Below are 23,545 nucleotides of genomic sequence, written 5' to 3'. Positions count from 1 at the left end.
CAAAATCTATTTTTTCTAACGAGATCTTCAGACGAAAACCAATTCTTTCGAATTTTAGAAGAATTTTAAGAAAACTTTTTTTTTCTTATGTAAGGATATACTATACGTACCTACTTTGAGTATTTTTGTTTTCTTTTTTCCCCTGTCTTAATAAAATTTCACTTTCAATTTTATCTTTCGGATGTCAATGTTAATATTTTTGTTGATCCCCTTTAACGCCTTTTTGCAGTTAGTTTCGGTGGAGCTGCTTAAATGGCCGAATTTCTTTAGGATTTTTAAGACACGCTCTAGATGTTGAAGGCTGAGTTGCTGGTGATGGTTGTGGTGATGCCCCCACTGAATTATCTTTGTCGCTTTGAAATATTAAGTGCTGAATAGGTGAAGGCAAAACTATGTCTGTTTCCTTAGGATTTGAATCGCAATTAACTTGAGCGGGCGAGAAATTTTGAATCTATGGAGTAACAGCTTCATTTTCTAAAGTTTGTCTGTCTTGATCTTCTGCCGTTACTTCTAGTTCAGCTCGATCAGACATATACGATGAAAGATTGTCTTCTTCCGCAAAAATAGTGCAGTTAAAAAAGGAAAATTCCTGTAACTCGAGAGCCACTTTGTATATTTTGCGGAGTAAAAGCTCGTACAAAAGCATTTCCAAAACACTCCGAAATATTTTAAATCGTTAAGGGCTTACCAGCATTTTGAAGCATCAAGTTGTCACAAGAGGTATTGTTTTTTTAAACTCATTTTTATTAATTCAATCTTAAATTCATAAAACTAGCCTAAAAAACCATAACTTACAACTAACATAATGGTCCCATACGGACACTCTAAGTTAAAATATAACACTTAATACTAATTCCTTTCGGCCCTAAGATCTATTCAACCTCAATTCAATTTTATTTATTTTTGTATTCATTAGAAAATTAAAAAAAAAAATAAAATCATTAGCAAGAGGTATGTAGTATGCTTTAAGTGGTCCAAACACGGTTCTGTGAAGTGGTCGCGTTTTGTGAGATGTATGAGGAAGTATGATGAGAAGATGACTTCCATTTAACTTTGCAAAATTCAACGATTCAATGCTTACGTGGCTGCCATAATTGTCCATTATTATCAAACACTAGGATTCCATGTAACACTTGCTGGATTTTTTGAAGTGCTTCAAAAAAATTACAAAATTAACAGCAGTAATTCAACCTGAAGGAAATGTGCTTCGATCTGTGCCTGTGGGTACACCTTTAATCTAACGATCGTGCCAATTTTTCCGTCGGAAGTTCATAAAGGGAGGAATATTATTCCCCATTGCATTAATAGCACAGCTTGCAATTACTAGTTCACCGCGCTAACCATAAGTCACATTGCCCACTTGCTTCAAGCCCTTAGTGGCAACAACTTTTTTTGGTTTATGAACCGTATTCAACCCTGTCTCGTCTATATTCCATAATGATTCTGCTCCAAAGTTATGTGTTGTCATTAAAATTGGCAATTTTTCAAAAAACTGAGACATGTTCTGCTTATTAAAGCTGGTCGATCTGCTAAAGCTGGTGGCTTCAGGAACCCGCAATAACAATTGGGATTTTTTTCTCATAATCCCATAAAACCAATCGTGACTTGCAGTTTCATTTTGACACTTAATGTATTTCTGCAGGGACTTATTATTTTCCACAGCAAATTCGTAAGCTAATATTTGAACAGAAAGTGAAGATAAGCCATGTTTTGTTTACTTAACTTTTCCAAATAAGCTATGAGAAATGTTTCTTCAACTTCGGAGAAGACTCGAGATGTACATAGTCAGGTTTATAACTTATTTCACTCTCATCACAATGCTGGCGTCTACGGTATTATCTTTTTAAAGTCCTTACTAGTATTGCAAATAGTTTTGCTGTTCCTTTTATTGAGTTGCCTACTTTGGCTTGTAAATTCTTCCCATTGTCCATTATATACAAAATATGATGAAATAAAATTTCTTGTACCCTGGGAGACTTGATCCACGGAACAAGTGTCTTCGACTTCATTGGGATCACGTCTCCCAATTAGTCACTTTTTTAATTAGTTATACAAATCTTTGATTAAGATTTTAGACACCTTGAAACGACGAGATATGTCAACATTTTAAATTCAAGTCAAATTCGCTATTATGAGTCGCAGATGGCCGGACTTATCTTATATTTTGTGTACGTCAGTAGAAGTTTTCGAATTTAAAAATCTTGCCGAAAATTCAACAACTCAAAAATAAACATACCAAAACCCCGATTACCACAATTCACTTTCTTTTCGTCACATGTTCACCTTCGTTCGCAAAAACTTGTAAATGTCCAATTACATTATAAGATAAGTAGGTAAGGTACATACATATCAACATGTATCTTTATAAACTCTTTAGGCGATGCAAAGTAACGAAATCCCGGTCTGAAGTGCCATTTCTTTTAAAAACTCACCCACTGTTGCTCATAGCTGAATCCATATAAGAGATACTAGTACTCATCTCGGTGTAGTAGTTTTTACATATATAGTGGATATATGATGGTTCAATAATTCACTCTATCATAAGCCAAGAGATCCTTAATGCTACTTAAAGGCATACTTATGTGCATAATGAATGATGATATAAAAAAATAAACATAGCCATCGAAAAAGTTTTTGCCACTCTTCTTTCTAACCTACTAAGAAGGAACTCAACGAGTAGTTTTCATATCTTAGCAACCACTTAATTTGTCACCCTTTAAGTTTCATGATCCTTTATGAGGAAAAAGAACACACAACTATACTTAAAGAATTTATAATGTTCAAACGTAAGGCAGCTATAGTTTTTCTTTAACTGCATTTTTTGTTCAAATTTTGTTCTTTTGATCCAAGCTTTTGCGGCACTAGGCCAAAGATTATGATAACGATAAGTTTTGTTTCTTAAAAATGCACTTTTTGATTTTTTTATTTTCAAATTTTAAGAAAAGTCAAGTGAGAAATTATTAATTTATAAAAGAGAGTGACAGTTAAACGAATAAATAGTAAGAAAGATGGTGTACCTACATATATTTTTAATAGTAGCTTCTTCAATAACAATATACGAATATTATAAATATATAGTGCAAGGGTTAATTAATTCAGAAAAAGTAATGGAAATTATATTGCTAATTATTCTAATTATTATTATATGGATATCATACATCCACTTTAATTTATTCATTACAAATTAACTCTTGTCAATTCTTTTAGTACAAATTATAGACAGTAAGTGCGTTTCTCTAACCAACAAACAAAGTAGTTGCAAATAACTTTGTCTTAAATCCAGTCAATAACAGAAGGAAGGCTTTGAAAGCCTTGTTGGTTGACACAAAGAACAAGACGAAATTATCTTTTTATAAACCAAACATCTACAATGTTTCACAATCACCATAAGAAGTTTCTTTTTGATAATAAAACAAATGATTATTTGTAACTTCCGTAGTACCCGTGGCATGATGGTTAGTGCGTTGGACTGTCAGTCGTTATTTGACCTCCAGCGAGTATAGAAGTGTTTTCATTTATAGTTATTTTCAAGTTAAATAGTGCAAATAATAGTGTAAATAAAGTTGGCAGTTTGCCACTAATATCAATTTGATAGCCTAGTGGAAGTGGCGTCCGGAAGCAGATCGAAGGGTCGTGGGTTCGATTCCCAGCCGGAGTCAACGAAAAACTTAATTGCTTTTTTTCACAACAGAGAAATTGTTGATTTTATCTGTTGGGAAGAAAAACAAATGAAGGAGAAGAAAGCAGGGGTATCAAAAAATACCTCTGCAAATACATCAGGTGATGTAAGTGTAGTACCGGCAGCGGTACCTCATATCACCGCAACAACATCAGGCTACCAGTCCGAGCCTACTTATTCAACAGCAACAAGTAAGAGGAAACGGGAAACACCAAATCCAAATTTGGTGCAACGAAAGAGTGCTGCTACTCGTAGCGCTATGAGGAGAAGGATGGAGAAAAAAACGAAAATGATGACGTCAGATACTGAATGCTCAGTGGCTGACGACGATATTGACTACGTCTCTGAAGAAGGAGAAGGTCACTATAGGTCTCCGAATAAGAAGAATGAGATCTTGTCAGAGCCGTCGACAAGAAAAGCGCTGGAGGGGGATGTGGAACTCCAAAATGAAGAAGGGCTGATGATGGCCCTGAAAGCCAAACAGGCCACCATCAGCCAGTTTGAAGAAAGCCTTAAGAAACTTAAGGAGGAGATGGAGCCGCTACTCAGCCAACTAAGGCTTAAACAAGAAGCTCGCCGCCAAAAAGAAGCAGCGGAGCGAGCGCAGCAACAACAGCAGCAGAAACAAACAAAAAAACAACAACCACAGCAGCAACAACAAAAGTCCGCATCCATAAGCACAGAGACGGTGCAAAATAAAAAACTGTCGTCAACAGTCACAGGCCCAAATGCTGAGGGCCCATCGACCTCAGCTAAAGCAATGAAGCATCAACAACAGCAGCAGCAACAGCAGCAGAAACAGCAGCAGCAGAAACAGCAGCAGCAGCAACAACAGCAGCAGAAGCAGCAACAACAGCAGCAACACCAGAAACAACCACAGCCCAAGAAGGAGAAGGTGCCACCAATTAGAACCTACCGGGTTGACCTGCAAGACTTGAAACAGGTATGTAAGTCGGCCACTAAGGGCAAATTTTTAATTAATATTCTAAATGAAAAAGAAAAGCGGTATTCGGTACAGTGCTTCTCATTGGCCGAATACAAACTACTTAAAGAAGTGCTCAAACAGGCCACCGCTGAGTTCTTCAGCTATACGCCTAAGAGCGAAAAATTCCAGACGGTCCTTCTGAAGGGCATAAGTTCCTGCACGGAACCAGAGGAGCTCTTAGCTGAGCTCCGTCAAAAAGCCACGGACGATCTCGATTTTATCGGGGTCAAGCCGTTCACTACGGTGAAGTCCAGGCGGGAGGGTTATAGGCTGCCAATGTTCTTGGTAACATTATCGCCCCAAAGCAGTTTTGAAAGTGTGAAGAAAATCACATCTCTCGACTATCAAACTGCACGATGGGATACATTAAAAAGGCACGACGGCATTTTACAATGTACTAACTGCCAGAGGTTTGGCCATGCCAATGCCAACTGCAATATGCAGTTGCGTTGTGTGAGGTGCGGAGAAACCCACAAAGAAGGAGAGTGCAAGCTTGGGAATGAGCGGGTTGAGGATTTGACCCTGCTCAAGTGTGTCCTTTGTGGAAACCAAGGGCACCCGGCTAACTATAGGGGTTGCCCTAAGGTCCAACAAATGAAGCAAAAACAGGCCAGTCAAAAAGCCGAAAAAAGTCGAACAGTTCGACAGGCTCCAACACAAAAATTCGTGGATCCCAAATTCTCTTACGCCCAAATGGTGTCAGGGAGTGGAAACACGAGACAGGCTCCACCAACGGTTGCCCCAAAGGCCCCTGTGCCTAAGGCACCAGAGGTGCAGCCTGACATTGTAGCCTTGTTGTTGAGCATTCAAGGTCAACTAACAGGACTGCAAAGTCAGATAAAGGAGCAAGGCAAAAGGGTAGATCATCTCTACTCTTTGTTGCCTGGCCTGGCGCAACTAAGACCATAATGGGCGCGCTGCCGGAGACGCGCCTAAAAGTCCTAGCTGTGAATGTAAATTCACTGATTAGGATTGAACGAAGAGCCAATATGTTCCAATTGTTGAAAGACTACAGTCCCGATGTGTTTATGGCTAGCGAAACTAAGCTAAACCACAACCACAAATTGACTCATAAAAATTACAATATCGTAAGAAGAGACCGGCCCGACTCCACTCAAGGGGGCGGTGTCGCTCTCTTTATACGAAAAGACATTAATTATAAAGTCATATACAACAATGAATTGCGAAAGCTCAAGACGCTAGAAGTTTGCGTCGTATGCATCTCTCTCTCTCAAGGGAAGCGGATGTATATGATTGCGGCTTATGCGGCTGGAGCTCCGCAGGTTACTTACTTTGCTTCAGAACTCGAGATTCTTTTTAGGGAACTGAAACTGAGCTTGGAAGAAAACTATTTCATCTTGGCCGGTGATTTGAACGCAAAACATGAAGATTGGGGAAATCAACATAATAATCCCAGAGGTAACCATCTTTTTAATTTGATGAATCTTTACAGCGTTGAATATGGCGTCGACCTGCTGGCTACTGAAAGGCCATCGTATCCAAGAAGCGGCTCCTTTCTGGACCTTTTGCTGTACGACACCAGACTGACAGTTACAGACAAAGTGGGTAATCACCCGCGAAACTGCTTACAGACAGTCGAGTACGACAGTGATCACTGCGGACTGGCGGCTGTAATGCAGATTCCGAACGAACGCGTGGAGTTGGAGGAATACGTTCCAACGCATTCTTACAATTACAGTAAGATGCGGTGGCTTCGTTTCACCAATGCCCTAGCGAGAGAACTTCGTTCGAGTGACACAGCCCCACCAAACAACAGAAATCTGACAAATACAGAAATCGACCAACACTTACAACAGATGGACGAAACAATAAAACGAACGATGGAACGGACAATCCCAAAGTACAAAGAACGGGACCAAATGGACGCCTACAGAAACGCGACAATTGACGCACTACGTAGGCACAAAAGTGGCTTACTGACAAGACTCAAAAACTTGCACAGACGACTTACAGACCCACGCGACTTGGAGGTTAGGACACTGAAGTCGTCAATAAAAAATGTCAATCTGTTGATTAAGGAGAACTACAGGCTATCAATTAACAAGTACTGGGACCGCAAGATCCGGTCAGTTAATTCGAGCGACCCTAGTATGTTCCCTAAAATCAACAAGATATTCAGAAAAAAGAACGACAATGACCTTCCGAGTCTGAAACTCCAAAGAACCGAAGAAAACAGAGACGTACTCATGACAGCGCAAATAGATCCAGAAGAAGCCATCTTTGACGATGACTTTTATATAATTGAAGATCCGAAGGAAAAAGTGGAGGCGGTGGGAGCTGCTTTCCAGCAAGTGCACAAGGTGAATGTTAGCATTCGCCCCAACCACGACCTGGAAAACAGAGCCCTACTTAATCACTTTTACCTTCGAAATGATATGACACAATGGCGATCTGAGAACCGCGGTTTCATGCGGTTCAATGACGATTCCTTGGCAAATGCCATAATCGCCGAGCAAACGGGACCAAGTCCTTTGTTAGTGACTAAGGTTGAGCTTCAGCTCATCTTTAATTCAATAAAAAACAAAAAGTCAGCAGGTGTCGATGGTATATCCAACGTTGTACTAAGACATTTACCGATGGAAGCAATTGACATTTACACCACACTCTTCAACAATGCACTGAATAATGCATATTATCCAGTGCATTGGAAGACTGCTGTGGTTCATCCTCTCCCGAAAAAGGGAAAGGACAACTCCAACCCGTCAAATCTTCGGTCGATAAGTCTTCTTCCGAGCATCAGCAAAGTTTTCGAAAAAATCATTAATAGGGCTCTGACTAAGTGGGCTGCGGACAACAAAATAATTCCGGATAAACAGTTCGGGTTTAAGGCGGGTCATGACACAATTCATGCTGCGTCTAAACTCGTTTCTGATATCCAATGGAATAATTCAAAACAACAATGCACAGGTGCTGTTCTGGTTGATTTGGAAAAGGCCTTTGACACCGTATGGTTAGAGGGTCTTTACCTAAAACTGAGCAGGCTTGGCATAAGCAAGCCATTGTTGTATATACTTTATGATATGCTTAACGGTAGAAAGTTTGTTGTCAAAAGTGGCAATGTAACTTCTACCACAACATTCTCAATTAAAAATGGTCTTCAACAGGGAGCGGTGAATTCGCCGATTCTCTTCAGCATTTACACCAGCGATCTGATAGGTAGTCTTACAAAGGCAATTGCGTACGCCGACGATCTAATTGCGTACAGAACGGCCCGAGAGGTTGAGGTTATTAGAATTCTCTTGCAGCGTGATTTCGACAAGATTCAGCGATATTGCGACGACTGGAAACTGAAAATAAATGTCCAGAAGTCAGAGACAATTTTGTTCCGGACTCCGTTGGCTAGGGCCACGAGGGATACGTGTAAGAATTGGCGCAAGATGGTCATCGTTGATCTTCACGGGCAGCCATTGGCGAGCAAAAGTGTAGTGAAGTACCTAGGTATCTGGTTAGATCAGTATTTATATTTCGACAGACATATAAATGCTGCTCTGACCAGGGCCAGAGGAGCCTTCGCTCTGACGAAACGACTGTTTTTTAGCAGTCGGCTTGACCCCAGAGTGAAGGTAATTTGCTACATGGCCCTCATACGGCCAATGATCGCTTATGGTTGTCCTGTGTGGTTCAACGTTGCCCCTTCCCAGATGGAGAAGTTTCGGGTGTTCGAGCGGCAGTGTTTACGACGCTGTACCGGCTTATATCGAACAGCCGAATCCTCTTATGTGCAGTACTATTCAAACGAGGTCCTATACAACGGGGCTCGAATCAACAGAATTGACAATTTCGTGATAAAACTCGTTCGAGGTCACATTGCAAGAGCTATGTCTTCGACCAACAATTTAATTTTCGGGGCGTTCTATCCGAACGACGAGTATTTTGAGAGTGCACGCTTGAGCGGCTTCATTCCCCCAGAGGCATTCCTCTTTTTAGATAGATGCGGTCTGATACAGGATAGATTGGCAGTTCCGTTAATCTACCACGTCAGACGAAGAACCGTGGATAGGCGACTCCTGTACAATCGGGACGTCATGGCACAAGGCGGAGCAGAGCTCCTTCGGTTCAGTAGGGCTGTGTCCGAGCGGGACCGAACTGATAGGGTGAAGCAGGAGAACCAGTTTTGGTGGCTTCAATCGGCACTTGATAGTGGATAGTCGGGATGGGGTTTTAAGCCTTGGCCGGCTTACATACTTGTTTTATAGTTTTAGGGTTTAGTTTTAAGTAGAATAGGCATGGTGGCACAAAAAAAAAAAAAAAAATTAAAAAAAAAAAAAAAAATTAAAAAAAAAAAAAAAAAAACATGGAATATAAAAAAAAAAAAAAAAAAAAAAAAAAATACAAAAAAAATTAAAAAACGTACAAAAAAGACAATAAAATATAAAAACGAAAAATGTTAGATTTGCTGCTGTGGTTGTTCTAGTCTTAAGTAGTTTATAGGTAGAATAGGTAGTTTAAGTTAGTTTTAAGTTTTATTTAAGGACCTAACGTTAAGTAGTTTGTAAGTAAAAATAAAAAAGGATATTGATATTAGTTTTTTGTTCAAATTTTCTAATAAATACAAAAATAAATGAAATAAAATTTAAATGAAGTAAAATAGATCTTAGGGCCGAAAGGCATTAGTTTTAAGTGTTATAGTTTAACTTAGAGTGTCCGTATGGGACCATTAAGTTAGTTGTAAGTTATGGATAATTAGGCTAGTTTTATGAATTTTTGTCTAGCTTTAAGATAGGTTTAAGATTGAACTAATAAAAATGAATTTAAAAAAAAAATAAAAAAAAAAAAAAAAAAAAAAAAAAAAGTGCGTTGGACTGTCATGCAAGGGGTCTTGGGTTCAATCCCTGCCTGTGCCACCTTAATTTAAAAAAATTAATTTTCGCGGGTACTGCCTCTTGCGAGGAATTGACAAATCATTCAAGAGTAATTCTTGTCATGAAAAAGTGCTTTCTCAAACTAGCCGTTCGGATTCGGCCTAAAATTGTAGGTCCCTTCCATTCCTGACAACAGTACTCGCACACAAGAATGGTGCAGAGTTGTAAGTCACTAGGCCTTGGTTCACAACGGACTGTTGCACCACCCCATTTGATTTGATTTTGATTTCTAACTTCCCATAAGAAGTTATTGTAATCGGTCCGTTTTGTCGAATAGAAAATGTTGATATTTCCCGACGTTCTAAGGTACTTAGAATCTAAATCAAAGATTTTTGGAGAGATGTCTGTGTGTTTTTGTGTACGAACGTTCATACGTATGTACGTTCGGGAAGTTTTTTTCGTCGTCCATATATCAAGAACCAGTTAAGATATCACCCGTGCTTTTTTGGAAATAAATATAACAAAAAAAATATCTATAGTATGAATACTAGCGATAAAAGTTAAAGAAGAATCTTAAAAGGGATGGGTTTTTGACATTTATACGAGTCTCGATTGGACCTTATATTATTTCGTTCTCAAATGTTGCTACGATTAATATTGCATTCGTATCTCGATGGCTGTGTTCGTTGAGTAGTTGTGTTTTCCATTGGAGAAATAAAATCAATTTGTTACTGTTGATATGATTTCGTTTTGCTAAGGAAAATGGACTAACTGGGCTTATTTTTCAAGAATAGAAAGATAATTAAGCTTTGCTATGTTTTCAATAAAGGTTTATCTCAGTTTAGATTTGGTGTTTCCACCGCACAAGAAGATTAAAAATGATTAAGTTTGACAGCACTTTCTTAAATGCCAATGGTGTTTCGATGTTTCTTATGAAGTGCAAGTGAAATAATTTGATTCGTGTTAAACATTCAAGAACTGAACACCACCATATAAGAACATACTACCTACTCCATGTGCATTTTTTTTAATTTGATTAAAACAAAACTATACTTTTGTACACAAACATGCACATTTCTTTCAAGCACGATGTTAAAAAAATCACATGATAGCGCATCACCTTGTCTAAAACCTTTTTTGACATCGAAAGGTTCTGTTAAGTTGTTTCCAACCTTTATGGAGCAGCGTGAATTCTCCATGGTCATCCTGCACAAACGCACTAGTTTAGCAGGGATGCCCAAACTAGACATGGCTCCCTACAGCTCGTCCCTGTATATGCTGTCATATGCGGCCTTGAAATCGATGAAAGGATGGTGGGTGTCGATTTGGTGTTCTCGGGTTTTTTCCAGGATCTGCAGTAATGTGAATATTTGATTAACTGTGGACTTTCCTGGTCTAAAACCACACGGCTTTATAAATTCACATACTACTGCAGAGAAGATTTTATAGGCGATGTTAAGTAGACTGACTCCTCTATAGTTGGTGCAGTTAAGAGGGTCTCCTTTTTTCAGGATCGGGCAAACAATACTGAGGTTCCATTCATCGGGCATGCTTTCTTCCAACCATATCTTACAGATAAGTTGGTGCATGCTCCTAACCAACTTATCTCCAGCTGCTTTAAAGAGCTCGACATTCAAGCCATCCGCTTCAGCAGCTTTATTAGACTTCAGTATAGATATGGCAATCTTTACTTCGTCTAAGTCGGGAGGGCGGGATTGTTGGCTTTCGTGGTCTATGTTGAATAGATCACCCTGCCTGACAGCGGAATTCAGTTCGTCGTCGCCGTCATACAGTCTGCAGAAGTGGTCCTTCCATATCCTCAGCATTGACTGTGGTTCCACTATGATGTTTCCACTTTCATCTTTGCAGCCTTCGGTTCTAGGTTTATGTACCTGTGAGTTTCGTTGCACCTGTTAATAAAACTTTCTTTTAAACCTCTCAAAATTTTTGACCGCACGCTTCTCATGCCCTCTCTTTTTCCTTCTGAGAAGTCAGTGTTCCTCTCGCCTCTACTGCTCATAGAGCTTATGAGCAGCTCTCGTCCTTTTATGCAGCACCGCTTTGCGTGCCTGTTGCTTGGCTGCATTTGCCTGCCGACATTCCTCATCAAACCAGGGGTTCCTTGTTGGTGGCTCTTTGAAACCCAGCACATCAGAGGCAGCTTATCTGATTGGATCTTGGCAATGTTGCTACTGGTTTTCGATACATTGTGTTGGCGGCAGAGAACTTCGAGAGTGGTTACTTGTAACTCGGTCAGAAAAGAATTTGGCGATTTCTGGCGATTGTAGCCGTTCGAAGTTGTACCTTCTCCCAGCACCTCCCTGTTTTGCCTTGGGTCAGGAAATCCGAAGTGCTACTTTGGTTACAACGAGGAAGTGGTCCGAGTCGATGTTAGCTCATCGGATAGTTCGGACATCCATGATGCTGGAAGCGTGTCTGGCGTCGATCGCAATATGGTCAATCTGGTTGACGGTAGATTGATCTGGAGAACTCCAAATTCCTTTGTGGATGTTTAGGTGTTTAAAAACGCGTACTGGCAACCATGACGTTTCGCCCCGCATTAACATTTATAAGCCTGAATCCGTTGTTAGAAGCGTTGTCTTGCAGGCTGTTCTTCCCGCCGATTATTCCACCAAAGATGTCATCCATTCCTAGCTTGGCATTAAAATCGCCCAGGACTATTTTAATATCGTAGCTAGGGCACTGCTCATATGTTTTGTCTAGGAGCTCGATGAACATTCTTTGATGTTGTCGTCTTTCTCTTCTGTGGGGGCGTAGGCGCATATCAGGCTAATGTTGGCGAATTTAGCCTTGACGCGTATGGTCATGAGGGGCTCATTGATGCACCTATAGCTCAAGACTTCTTACCTAAGTCTGGCTCCAATGACGAAGCCGCATCCAAATAAGCGCTGTTGGTTTTCGTGGTAGCAGTCACCATAGTATAAATATCGCAGTTTTTCATCCTCTTTTTGCTCAGCCCATCCCATCGTATTTCCGCTAATTCTTCTTTACTTTACATGGAATACCAAAAAAAAAACGCAATTATCGACTTCAAATAAATAAAAAATACTGCAAAAAATTAATTCTCACCTCTAATATTTTACGATCAAAGATTATTTTATCTCCAAGATTATTTTATGCAAAGAAGAAAAACTTTTTGACATCTGGTAAAATTTAGAGAAAAATCTAATAGACAGTTTTTCTTACAAAAAAATAAAAACCTAAAGAAATACAAAATCTTGGTTAAAATTCACTTTCGACTCAAATATCTTTTCAGAAGTGCTTTTGAACATATCAAAGGCGTTTGAAACTTCCAAAAGCATTAAAAATGTTATATATGCTTATTTTTCATGGTTAAGTATTTTAGCTTGGATAGTTTTTTTCAAAAACTTTTGAAGGTAGATAAAACATCGGCCTAAGATCAAGGACTCGGGCACTAGTATAATTTTTGCCTTTTTCCATTGAATTAGAAACGTATGTTAGAAGCACTGGTAATAATAGTTTAAGAAATGAGGGATGCATTTGCATGCCCAGAAGCTTTAACTAAATTGACTTCAAATTTTTAAATTCGCGTTATGCGATTTTTTTTAAAGTTGTGCTTATCCGTTATTTTTTTAAGATTTCTCTAGAACTAATAAACTTTATACTAGGTATCTCAATAATATTTGATCTTAAAAAACGTTATTATTTTTAATTTTTGTTTTTTAAAGAAATTTAGATGTTTTTTAGAAATCAGAAAATGAGTCATAATTTCGAATCCCTGCTGCATTTAATTATAAGCGCCAAAATAAATTTTATCGTAAACGACAAATCAGAAGCTTACTATTGGTTCTTGAAACAACTTGTACCCATAGTCAGTATTGGAAGTTAATAATTATGCTTAATTTAAAACTTGTTAATAGGCTTTAAGGTTCTATGTGTTACTAGCAAGTTTTAATAATTAAGTTGTCTTTTTTATTTTTTTATTGAAAACGTCGCTAACGATAAAATGGCCATTTGTTGACGAAATTTCAATGAAAAGCGCATTTTAAGAAGCTTTAAATAATTGCTTACCAAAATTCTTTTTAATCTAAAATTGTATATAAAAAGAAGATCAAACAATTTTCAAATAACAACAACAAATAAGTTTTTTTTGGAAAATCAAATGACCTTTAAAATTTAGGGAACAATTTTTTCGGCAGAGACTTTTTTAAATCCTTCGAAAAGGGGAAATATTTTAAACGCAAGTGCGTATAACCCAGTCGTGCGTTTTATTAAATAACCTCTCGTTCAGAGAAATTGAATTTAATTCAATACAATAATACAATACAATACATATAAGAAAATGTATAGTGTTTTTCGATTAATTTTAAAACTTTGATGCCATACCAAGTCAACGTTTTCATTTTAATTTAACTTCGTCAAAAATGTTTGGATTATCTCTTCTAAAAACGCATACTAAAGAAAAGTTTTGGCATAGCGTTTTGAATTGAAGAATCTGTTAAAAGTCTGCATCCAATAGAAAGTCTCAGAAAAGTGCAGAAATGGCCATGATTTTAGTCCTCAGTCAATCAAAGTTGGAAAAAATTTCCAGAGCCAATCATGATGGATCTTTAAGCTTCTAGGCAACATTCCTTTGATAATAAAAGTTTAATCACAAAATATTAAACATTAAATACAGCCAATAGTGCTGTAAGAAGGGGAGGACACTCAATAATAAAAAGGTTTTAAAATAACATTTCCAAGAAATAGGACACCAAAATGTTTATTTTACATTAAATACTTTTTTTTTTTAATTATTTTAATTTTAGCGGACAGTTCCTTTCTGTTGGCCAATGCTCAAATTGTCGACTTTCCAATTGTATATTGCAATGAATCCTTTTGCAAAATCAGCGGTTATAACCGTGCTGAAGTCATGCAGAAATCGTGCAGGTAAGTTCAAAATGTATTTATTTTAATATCAAAAATTATTATATATTATTTTTTAGATGTGGCTTCATGTATGGTGAGTTGACAGACAAGGAAACGGTAGCACGCCTCGAATACACATTGGAAAATCAGCAACAAGATCAATTTGAAATTTTACTGTATAAAAAAAATAGTGAGTATAAATTTTCTATTTTGTATAAATGTAAACAATATACAATAATTAATCCTCACCGTTATTATAAATACACAAAACTACACCACAGTAAAACACTACTTGTTGAATTTTTTGCAAAAATAAATCAAGTACATGTATATTTTCATTATCATTTTGTATCTAATCTAATACATGTATAATGTATATAATGTAAATATTTAAAAGTATTTTGTTTTGAGTTTACGAGTAATGATGTAAAACATCAAGGTAAAGGGTTGTTCAATGTTAATCATAATTTAAAAATGGCGGATTAAGTAGGTCCCTGTTGCATTTGGGACCTGGAGTTTTTCATAAGATTTAATACTTAAATTACCCGTATCGTAAAATCACTTTAAAAAAAATTATTTTAGAAAAATATAGAGGTGACCTTGCTGTTTTTCAATGTATGGTTAGTGCGTTGGACTACAATGCTAGAGGTCATAGGTTCAATCCCTGCCTGTGCCAATTTTAGTGTTTTTTTCACGGGTACTGCCTTCTGCGAGGAATTGACAAATCCTCCAGGAATAATACTTATCATAGAAATTGAATTCTCAAATTAGCCCTTCGGTCTGTAGATCTCCCTGATATAACTAGACCCCAGTTCTCAATGAACTGTTGTGCCTCCTAATTTATTTAATTTATGAAATAGAGAAATATACAAAATGCTTAAACTGAACCGTGTTTTCAAAAATAAACCAAACTAGTAAATCTATAATAATAGTCTGCACTTTCCAGTATAAGGTTAAATGGGTGTGTTTAATATTTCAATTTTTGAAATTATGCACTATTTTCTGTTTTCCGCTTTCATCTTTAGACTGTATACCATTATGAACAGCACCTTACAAAAATCTTTCAAATAAAAAATTAAATGTAAAATCGGCCATATATAGTTCCTAAAATAAGTTCGGTAGCAAATAAACTAATCGACCTTTTCGGTAACACTGGTAAGTTAAGTAATTGATAAATTGAAAAATGTAAAAGTTTAAAATTAAACCAACCAATTGATTATTTTTGTAAATGAGAATATTCTAGATTTTTGTCAAGAACACGAAATTAAATGTTTAAAAAGTGCGAATTTCAATATGAATTGATAATTTAACTATTAATTAATAAAGTTTACACTGGCAACAGGAGAAGCAGATTTTACATAAAGATCCAAAGATTTCTCATAAAAAGTACTCATTTTTAAATCAATATGAAACTTCACGGAACTAAAATAGTTTGAACAAAAAATGTATAAATATTAGTTTTTCCTAACTTTTAAAAATGCACAAACAAGAAAATGTGCAAGCAATTGAAACATTTTTGGACTTTTGTGGCTTTTGCTATGAAGTCAGTATTAAATTGTAGTTGTAGTTTGATGTACTATATTCAATATGCTTGCTCGAAGTAACTCTTTTCGTATATTATTCCAACCATTGCTTTTCACCAGCTCAAATTTTTATCAAGTTAACCACATACTTATATATATATTATATATTTTTTCAAAATAAAAGAACTACAATGTTTTCAACTTTTAAGCCCGTTGCTTTTTTGTAATCCTATCTATACATACTATGTACCTATATAAGTAAAATTATTGCCCTATGAGTCACTCCAGTACATGCTGACAGTAGATAAATATGGAAAAACGCTAAAAATGTAGTATTTGATGTGATTTAAATTTTATCTTAAGTGAATTATTCTTATGGGCTTTGTTTTATATTCTTTCAGATTTACAATGCGGCTGTGCTCTATCCAAATACGGACAAGTTGCACCAGGTATCAAAAAAAGTAATTCACATGACAATATATCCTCAAAATCTTTGCTCTGACATAAAAGTTTATCTTTTCTAATATGCGTTGAAGCTATGAACATTCTAAACTATACAAAAAACTTCATAGTAAATTGGTTGACTCTCCATCTCCATATCATGGTTGTTGCTATCGGTACAGAAGTATCTTGATCCTCTCTCCATCTCTATATACATTATTCCATATTGAAAATGGTTTAGGAATCCGCTTTAGATTCGTAAGGGTTATACATACCAGTACCTAACCTAAAGAAACTTTTTAACCTTTAAACAACGTTTTTTTTTTCAAATTAAAAAGAAATAACTTTATTGTAAGGAGAATTCACGGGAGACTTTTATTGTCATTTTTCTGGTTTGATTCTGAAGTTTTTATTTTGTTTTCATATTTTTAAAAGTGTAAAAGAGTGCCCAATTACTCACCAAGAAACAAAACTTTAAAATACGTTTAATTTTATAATTTATGTTTAAAATGAAAAAACTCACCGAAAAAGTGCATATTAAAACACGTTACAATAAAGTTGCGAAAGCGATTTTAAAATTAAACATAAATAAAACACATACAATTTTTTGTCATGATATTTCTTTTTTATTATAGAGTCTGAACGTTTTCATAATATCCGAAACACTGTTGCAAGCATCGATTGTTTTAAGGTATTTTTCAACAATTTTTTGACACAACTAATGGGCGGTATCTCAGGCACAAAAAAATATAATGGTGTCAAATCGTATGATCTCCGTGGCCAGTTGATATCGTCACTACGAGAAATAAAGTGGCCAGGAAATGTCTCTTACAATGAAGCCTGCTTACTCGAGTTGTGTGGTACCGACCTGTTGAAACCAAATATTCTCCAAATCGTATTCTTTGAAAGCAGGCAAAAAAAGTCGGTTATCTTATGACCATAAAGCTCCGAATTGACGGAGTTCATCGTCGTTTTCGAAGAAATAATTTTAGTAACACTTTCTAAATGTGTATGGTTGATGTTATAATCAAACAATATGGGATCAGAATTTCAGAAACACGGCACAAGTTGACAATTCGAAAAATTTAAGAGAAGGTGAATTCGCTTGCACCAATTATCAAGCCTTGAGAGATCTTCTAAAGGAAGAAAACAGTCAAGAGATCTTATGGTAAAGTCTTAGGTCGTCCCCAAAAATAAGGCAGTTTGAATATTCTTAAACATCCGTATATCGTTTACAAATAACAAGAACAAGAACGGACCTAAATGACTTCCTTGCGGAGGACTAGATTTACCGAAACAAATGTTGAGACCGAACTTTCAACTTTAACAATTTTTTATCTTCGAGCTAATATGATTTAAATCATTTAAAAGAGAAGAATGAATGCCTTGGGAAGTTAGTTTATTTACTCTACCAAATGATTTTGCAAGCTCTGTAAAAATAATATATGTTTGAAGACGATTCTCCATATTCATTACGATGTAAATACTTTTTAGTTTACTAGTGAAAAAAGAACAAAGCCCCTAGAGGCAATTTGATGCATGGAGTTTCTAAAATAATGCCATATCTTGTAAGCAGTATGTCAAAACAGTTTTTGTGGAAAATATGGATAGCATTTTTGTAAAAGAAATTACTTACAATTGCTCACTTATGCTATTAAATACAAATCTAGCAAGTACCCGTGTTTTTTGGCATTCTATAAACAGTGCAGTAAAAAATTCCCATCAAATTAGCCGTTCGGACTCGGCATATAAACTGTAGGTCCCCTCCATCTCCACGATTTCAATGAATTATCGCGTTTTTTTAAGTCGAATGAACTTACAAATACGCCTCTGAACTTCCTTGCCATTTTCTGAACAATATTAATTTTGCGAAATTGCAATACATCACTTAAGTCTTCAAAAAATTTGAAAACTTAAACTGTCGCGAACTTGGTAAGGAATATAGTGATAGAGACTGCGATAAGATTACCCTTTAACCGCTTACAGTAATACCAGAATTAAATGAAACAGTCTCTTTTGCTCATTAAATACTTTAAACTTTAAAATTTATGAGTTTTGCAGTAATTTTCTTATAATCAGTTTTAGCCAACGAGTTGTGTTGAAAAAAAACTGATTTTTTTAAAACAGAAATATAACATTTTATATTTATGATCCAAAATCACTACATTTTAACAAGTATGCTTCTTCAGATCTACACGCTAGTTTATCACAAAAATATATATACATCATCCGCATTTATTTTATCTTTACAGAAACACCATTATGGTTGCTCTTACAAGTGGCACCCATTCGGAACGAAAGGGATTTGGTTGTGCTCTTTTTATTGACTTTTCGGGATATCACAGCACTGAAACAACCAATCGACAGCGAAGATACAAAAGGAGGTTGGTACTTCAAACCAATATCAAGCGAACTTATAAATACTTACATAATAACTGATTCTATTTAATTCTGCATTTATTAAAATTAACCGTAATTGCAACTTGTACTTAACTTTTGTCAACTAATTTTACTATTTCAACTAAATTGAATTATTAAAATAATGAACAGATTTTGGTTTAAGTCCTAAGTGCATAAAAATACAACATTTTATTTTGCATGATGTGTGTTCGTCTTTGCATTTTTGATGGTTTGCTAATTCCTTAGTGCTTTTAGGTGAATCAATTATGTGTAAGGAATCAATACTGAAATTATTGAATTGAATACAAATTGAATTTGAATACAAATTGAATTGAAGTTGAATTAGAGTTGAAATTAATTTGATTTGATTTGTTATTTGAATTGAATTCAAGTTGAATTAAAGTTTAAATAAATTTGAATTAAATATGAAATGAATTTGAACTAAAATTAAAATCAATTTGAATTAAATTTGAAATTAATTCGAATTAAATTTGAATTAAACTGAATTGAATAAACATTTAAATTGAATTTAATCTGATTTCGGCTAAAAAATATTTTCCTTTTTCCATATAAACATTTATTGGGAATGTTTTATTTTCTATTTTCAAGTATATACTCGTACATTCTTTACTTACATATAGTTTTGAACGTTTATTATATTATTTTATTTTATGCCGTTTAATGTCGTGTTGTTTCAATGTTAATTTAATGTTAGAACTTTTTGATATTTACTCTAAAGTTTTAGGTCTTTCCAAATTTGCCAAGCTGGCGAGGTCAGTTACACGTAGTCGTCAATTTAGTGCCCATTTGCCAACAATGAAGGATCCGACTAAACAATCAAATTTGGCTCATGTAAGCGCAATATAGTTTATTGTATACGCTGTGTTTCATACATTGTTAATTGTTATTGTAATACCAGCATGATCTCAATTTAAGCGCAAAATTTTAAACGAAATATTGTTAAGGGTTTAACAATTTACTCGTGAGCATTATGATAAATATTCAGCAATTAACTAAGGGAGCCCAAAATTGTTAACCTTTTTTTTTTGTTTTTCATAACTAATAAATTTGTAATTACCTTTTAGTAAAAAACGAGCATCCAAACACGTTTAAGAGGTGACAGTTCGTGAAATCAACTACGCTTAAACAGGTTGGGTTTCCCAAATGTTGACTGGTTCCTTTCATCCACTGCTTTTATAAGAATAATTGTAAAAATGGCTAATGGATTTAGCAAATTGCTTAAAATTAAAGTAGCCAAATCCGTATTTTATATTTAGCAAATTGTTCATATATATTAAGATGTTAAAATCGTTTAAAATTAGGTTAATCATTTTTTAAGCTCGGTAAATTGTTAAAAATGCTTTTAACATTTTACTTAATCTTTTAAAATTTTGCGCCATTATATTAAGTTTGTATTTTTTAAATTATAGTTTTTTCTTATAAAACAATTAATATTTGTACTTAAATTACAGTTTTTTCTTATAAAATAATTAATTTTCGTACTTAACATTTTTCAATGAAAACAATACAGATGATGTCGTTAAGCGCTGATATTATGCCACAATACAGACAAGAAGCTCCTAAAACACCACCGCACATTTTGTTACATTATTGTGCATTTAAAGCAATTTGGGATTGGGTGATATTATGTTTAACATTTTATACTGCTATTATGGTAAGTCCAAGTGATTGAAAAATACAAAAAAAAATTAAAGTTTTGAAGAGAAATATAATGTATTACTTTTATACTCACAAAAACATAATGTTTGCTTGTTTTAATGGAAATAGAGATTTCTTTTGACTTCTACCAAAAAAAGTTTTTCTAATATGAAGGTAATAAACTGCTATAGAACGCAAGCTTTAATTTGTCGTCTTTTGAGAAAGTTTGAACAAATTTAAAAATATTTTTAAAATCCTCTCTACTAAAAAGTGATTTAAGCAGTTTAACCTTGAAAAAAAGAATTAAAAAAAAAAACTTTAAACTATTTATATAATTAAATTTTTAAAAATCGATGCAATTTTCGTATTTAATGGCAAAAGTAACTTAGTGTTCATAATACCAGTATTTTTAAGAATTCAAAATATGAAATAAATTTAAGCAGAAATAAATGGATACTTCGACCATATTTTTATATTAAAAAATGACATAAGTTTGTTCAAAAATTACAAAAATAAAATTTAAACTTCAAAACGGCTTACGTACGAGTAGGTACACATAAGATGATTAAATAAATACATATTAAAATTAGCTTTTTTACACTTCTAAAAACAAATCAAATACATTGAATTAAATATACATTATTTAATCTATTAAAATATACAAGTCGTTGAAAAATATTTATTTTTTCTTTCTAGGTACCATACAACGTAGCTTTTAAGAATAAAACCTCAGAAGACGTTTCATTGTTAGTAGTGGATTCAATTGTAGATGTAATATTCTTTATAGACATTGGTAAGATGTGTATTTTAAGAAAATTTCAAACATTTTTACACCACGAGTATTTAAAAGTAACTATAAGTTTGAAAGCACCAGAAATTTGTTTCTAGACCAAAAGTAGTGTATTCATTCGTTCTAAGTAGTTTAACCACCCGGATGAAATACACTTGTGCCAACTTTTTTTTTCAATTTTCAAAACATTGTTGCTCGTTTTGGTTTTCATCTATTTTTTTCGATTCAAAACTATGTAAGCTGTTTATCGAATATCATGAAGTCATATTTTTGATGCTTAGTCAGTCGAATACGGTTTCTATGTTTTTGTACCGTTGTTGGCCTTCAGGCACAAATGATCACTCAGAATTTTTAAGCATCCTGTGTTAAAACTACCGTTCTTAATCATGTCCTTTCGATTATTGTATTTTGATAATCGCCAAAGTTTGGATTTGATATCTAGTTAAGCTTACACATTTGACAGAAAAAGTACTTTTTTGCACAAATAGTGAATGGGATGCGACCCGCATTTATAACCTCCCATCCGTGTCCATCTGTCGATTTGTCGATTTCTCCAAAACTGGCAATATTAATAACAATAAATAATTATAACGATATTTTGAGTGATACTAAAACTTTGAACTAATTTCTTTGTTGTCCAAATATTTAAGGCTAAAACCATTTCTTATCAGTTTTTTGTTGTTTTTATGTATTTATGTGTTTTGAAAGAAAAAGTTTAAAATTGAATTGAATCATTTCAATTCAATTTACTTTTTTTTTAGAAATCAACAAAAAAAACTTTAAACCAATATTTTGCTTATCGAAAAACATTCTTAAACTCATATAAAAATAAATATATTTAAAAAAATTAGATATTGGCTTCAATCTAATTTCACCTTATAGAAAATATTGTTTTCAACATTCAGTAAATGAAAATATAAAAAAATAATTCAAAATATGTATTAATTTATATAAGATATAAAAACTTCGAAGAAAATTTGGGAATTAAACTATTTCATTAAATTCAAAATATTGTTGGTAATATTAATTTTGAAGAAAAATGTAACTGACAACTTTTTTTAAAAAAACACGAAACCACAGAAAAAAAAGCGAAAGGGCTTTTGACTCAAGTATTAGAAGAACTTTAAGTTATTTATCTCACAAAAAATATTGTTATAAATGTTTTCTTAAAGTTTAAAGCAAGACAAATTGACATTTGGAATGGGAAGTTATACAAGTGTGTGTGGCACCCTAGCTCTTGGAAAAATGTTTGTCACTCAAAATATTTTCCTGGTAGGCAAAATCTGGTAGAAAATACCAGCCAAAAAACTGGTACAATAGTCCAGATAGTGGTAAATAACTCCAGATTTCATTGCAAAAATCAAAAAACCAGTAATCTGGTAGAATCTAACAAGTACCAGGAGACATTGTTTTGACCAGATTTCCGGGTAGAAAAAAAAATTAAAAAATGTGGTAAAGTACTCCAGATTTCGTGCTTAATAACTCCAAATTTCCTAGTAAAAAGAAATCTGGTTTTATTTACCAGAGATCTGGTTTCCTGGTAAATTTTTTGACAGAAAATTTTCTGGTAAATGTTACCAGCGTCCTGGTAGAAAGTATTTTTTTTCCTGGTAAAATGAAGATTATCTTGAATCTGGTAAATAGAACCAGGAAATTTATTTTCTGGTATATTTTTTACTGGTAGATAAAACCAATCTTCTGGTCTTATTACCAGAAATAATGGGAGTTTAAAAATTATCTTTTTTCTGGTATATAAAACCAGGACTTTTATTGTCTAGTATATATTTTCCTCTTAGATAAAAATCAACTTTTAGTACAGTATACAATCAAGCCAAATAACTAAACTAATAACAAATAACTAACGTAAACTACAAAACTAAACTACATGGCGCTTCCGATAATTTAGTTAAGAGGAAAATGTATTCCTTTCAAGTATTCCTTTCATTCTTGGACATATTAGAGACGATGTTGATGTGAATGTTTTCTTTAAGAATATTACCTATATCTTATGCGTTCTTTTTAGGAGGAAGAATACAATTAAATATATGCTATGCATAAATCATAATTTCATAAGGCGCTTACCACCATAATTTGGCGGGAATAGCTTAATATTCTACCAGCTACATTTTGAGTACAAAAAAATCCCGGTATATTCTGGTACATTTTTAATAGGAAAACAAATAATCCTGGTATATTCTACCAGAATTCTGCTACATTTTTACCGCGAACAAAAAAAATTCCTGTTATATTATACCAGAATTGTGGTACATTTTTAATAGGAGAAAAAAATATTCCTGGTATATTTTACCAGAATTCTGGTGTATTTTACAAAGAATTCTTCGAAAAAATTTACCA

At 34.4% G+C, this 23,545-nt stretch overlaps 1 protein-coding gene across 17 annotated transcripts in view; it reads left to right on the top strand.

Annotated features, from left to right (window-relative positions):
• The window catches only part of LOC129944026 (potassium voltage-gated channel protein eag), a 63,773-nt gene that overhangs the window by 23,578 nt on the left and 16,650 nt on the right, over positions 1 to 23,545 (top strand). For 5 of the 17 annotated variants that reach the window (XR_008781381.1, XM_056053162.1, XM_056053163.1 and 2 more), the window contains 7 exons: positions 14,278 to 14,398; positions 14,455 to 14,567; positions 16,302 to 16,361; positions 18,594 to 18,725; positions 19,457 to 19,593; positions 20,273 to 20,416; positions 21,097 to 21,193. Coding sequence is in view for 16 of the 17 variants with exons in the window: in XM_056053162.1 (XP_055909137.1) it covers positions 14,278 to 14,398; positions 14,455 to 14,567; positions 16,302 to 16,361; positions 18,594 to 18,725; positions 19,457 to 19,593; positions 20,273 to 20,416; positions 21,097 to 21,193 (804 nt within the window). In the remaining variant the exon portion in view is untranslated. The remainder of the gene's footprint in view (positions 1 to 14,277; positions 14,399 to 14,454; positions 14,568 to 16,301; positions 16,362 to 18,593; positions 18,726 to 19,456; positions 19,594 to 20,272; positions 20,417 to 21,096; positions 21,194 to 23,545) is intronic. The other 12 variants (XM_056053174.1, XM_056053173.1, XM_056053172.1 and 9 more) reach the window with 7 other exon arrangements.

The sequence above is a fragment of the Eupeodes corollae genome, chromosome 2, assembly GCF_945859685.1.
Source record: "Eupeodes corollae chromosome 2, idEupCoro1.1, whole genome shotgun sequence".
Lineage (NCBI taxonomy): Eukaryota > Metazoa > Arthropoda > Insecta > Diptera > Syrphidae > Eupeodes > Eupeodes corollae.
Note: the sequence above shows the minus strand (reverse complement) of the source record. Positions and strands in the feature narration are given on the sequence as shown.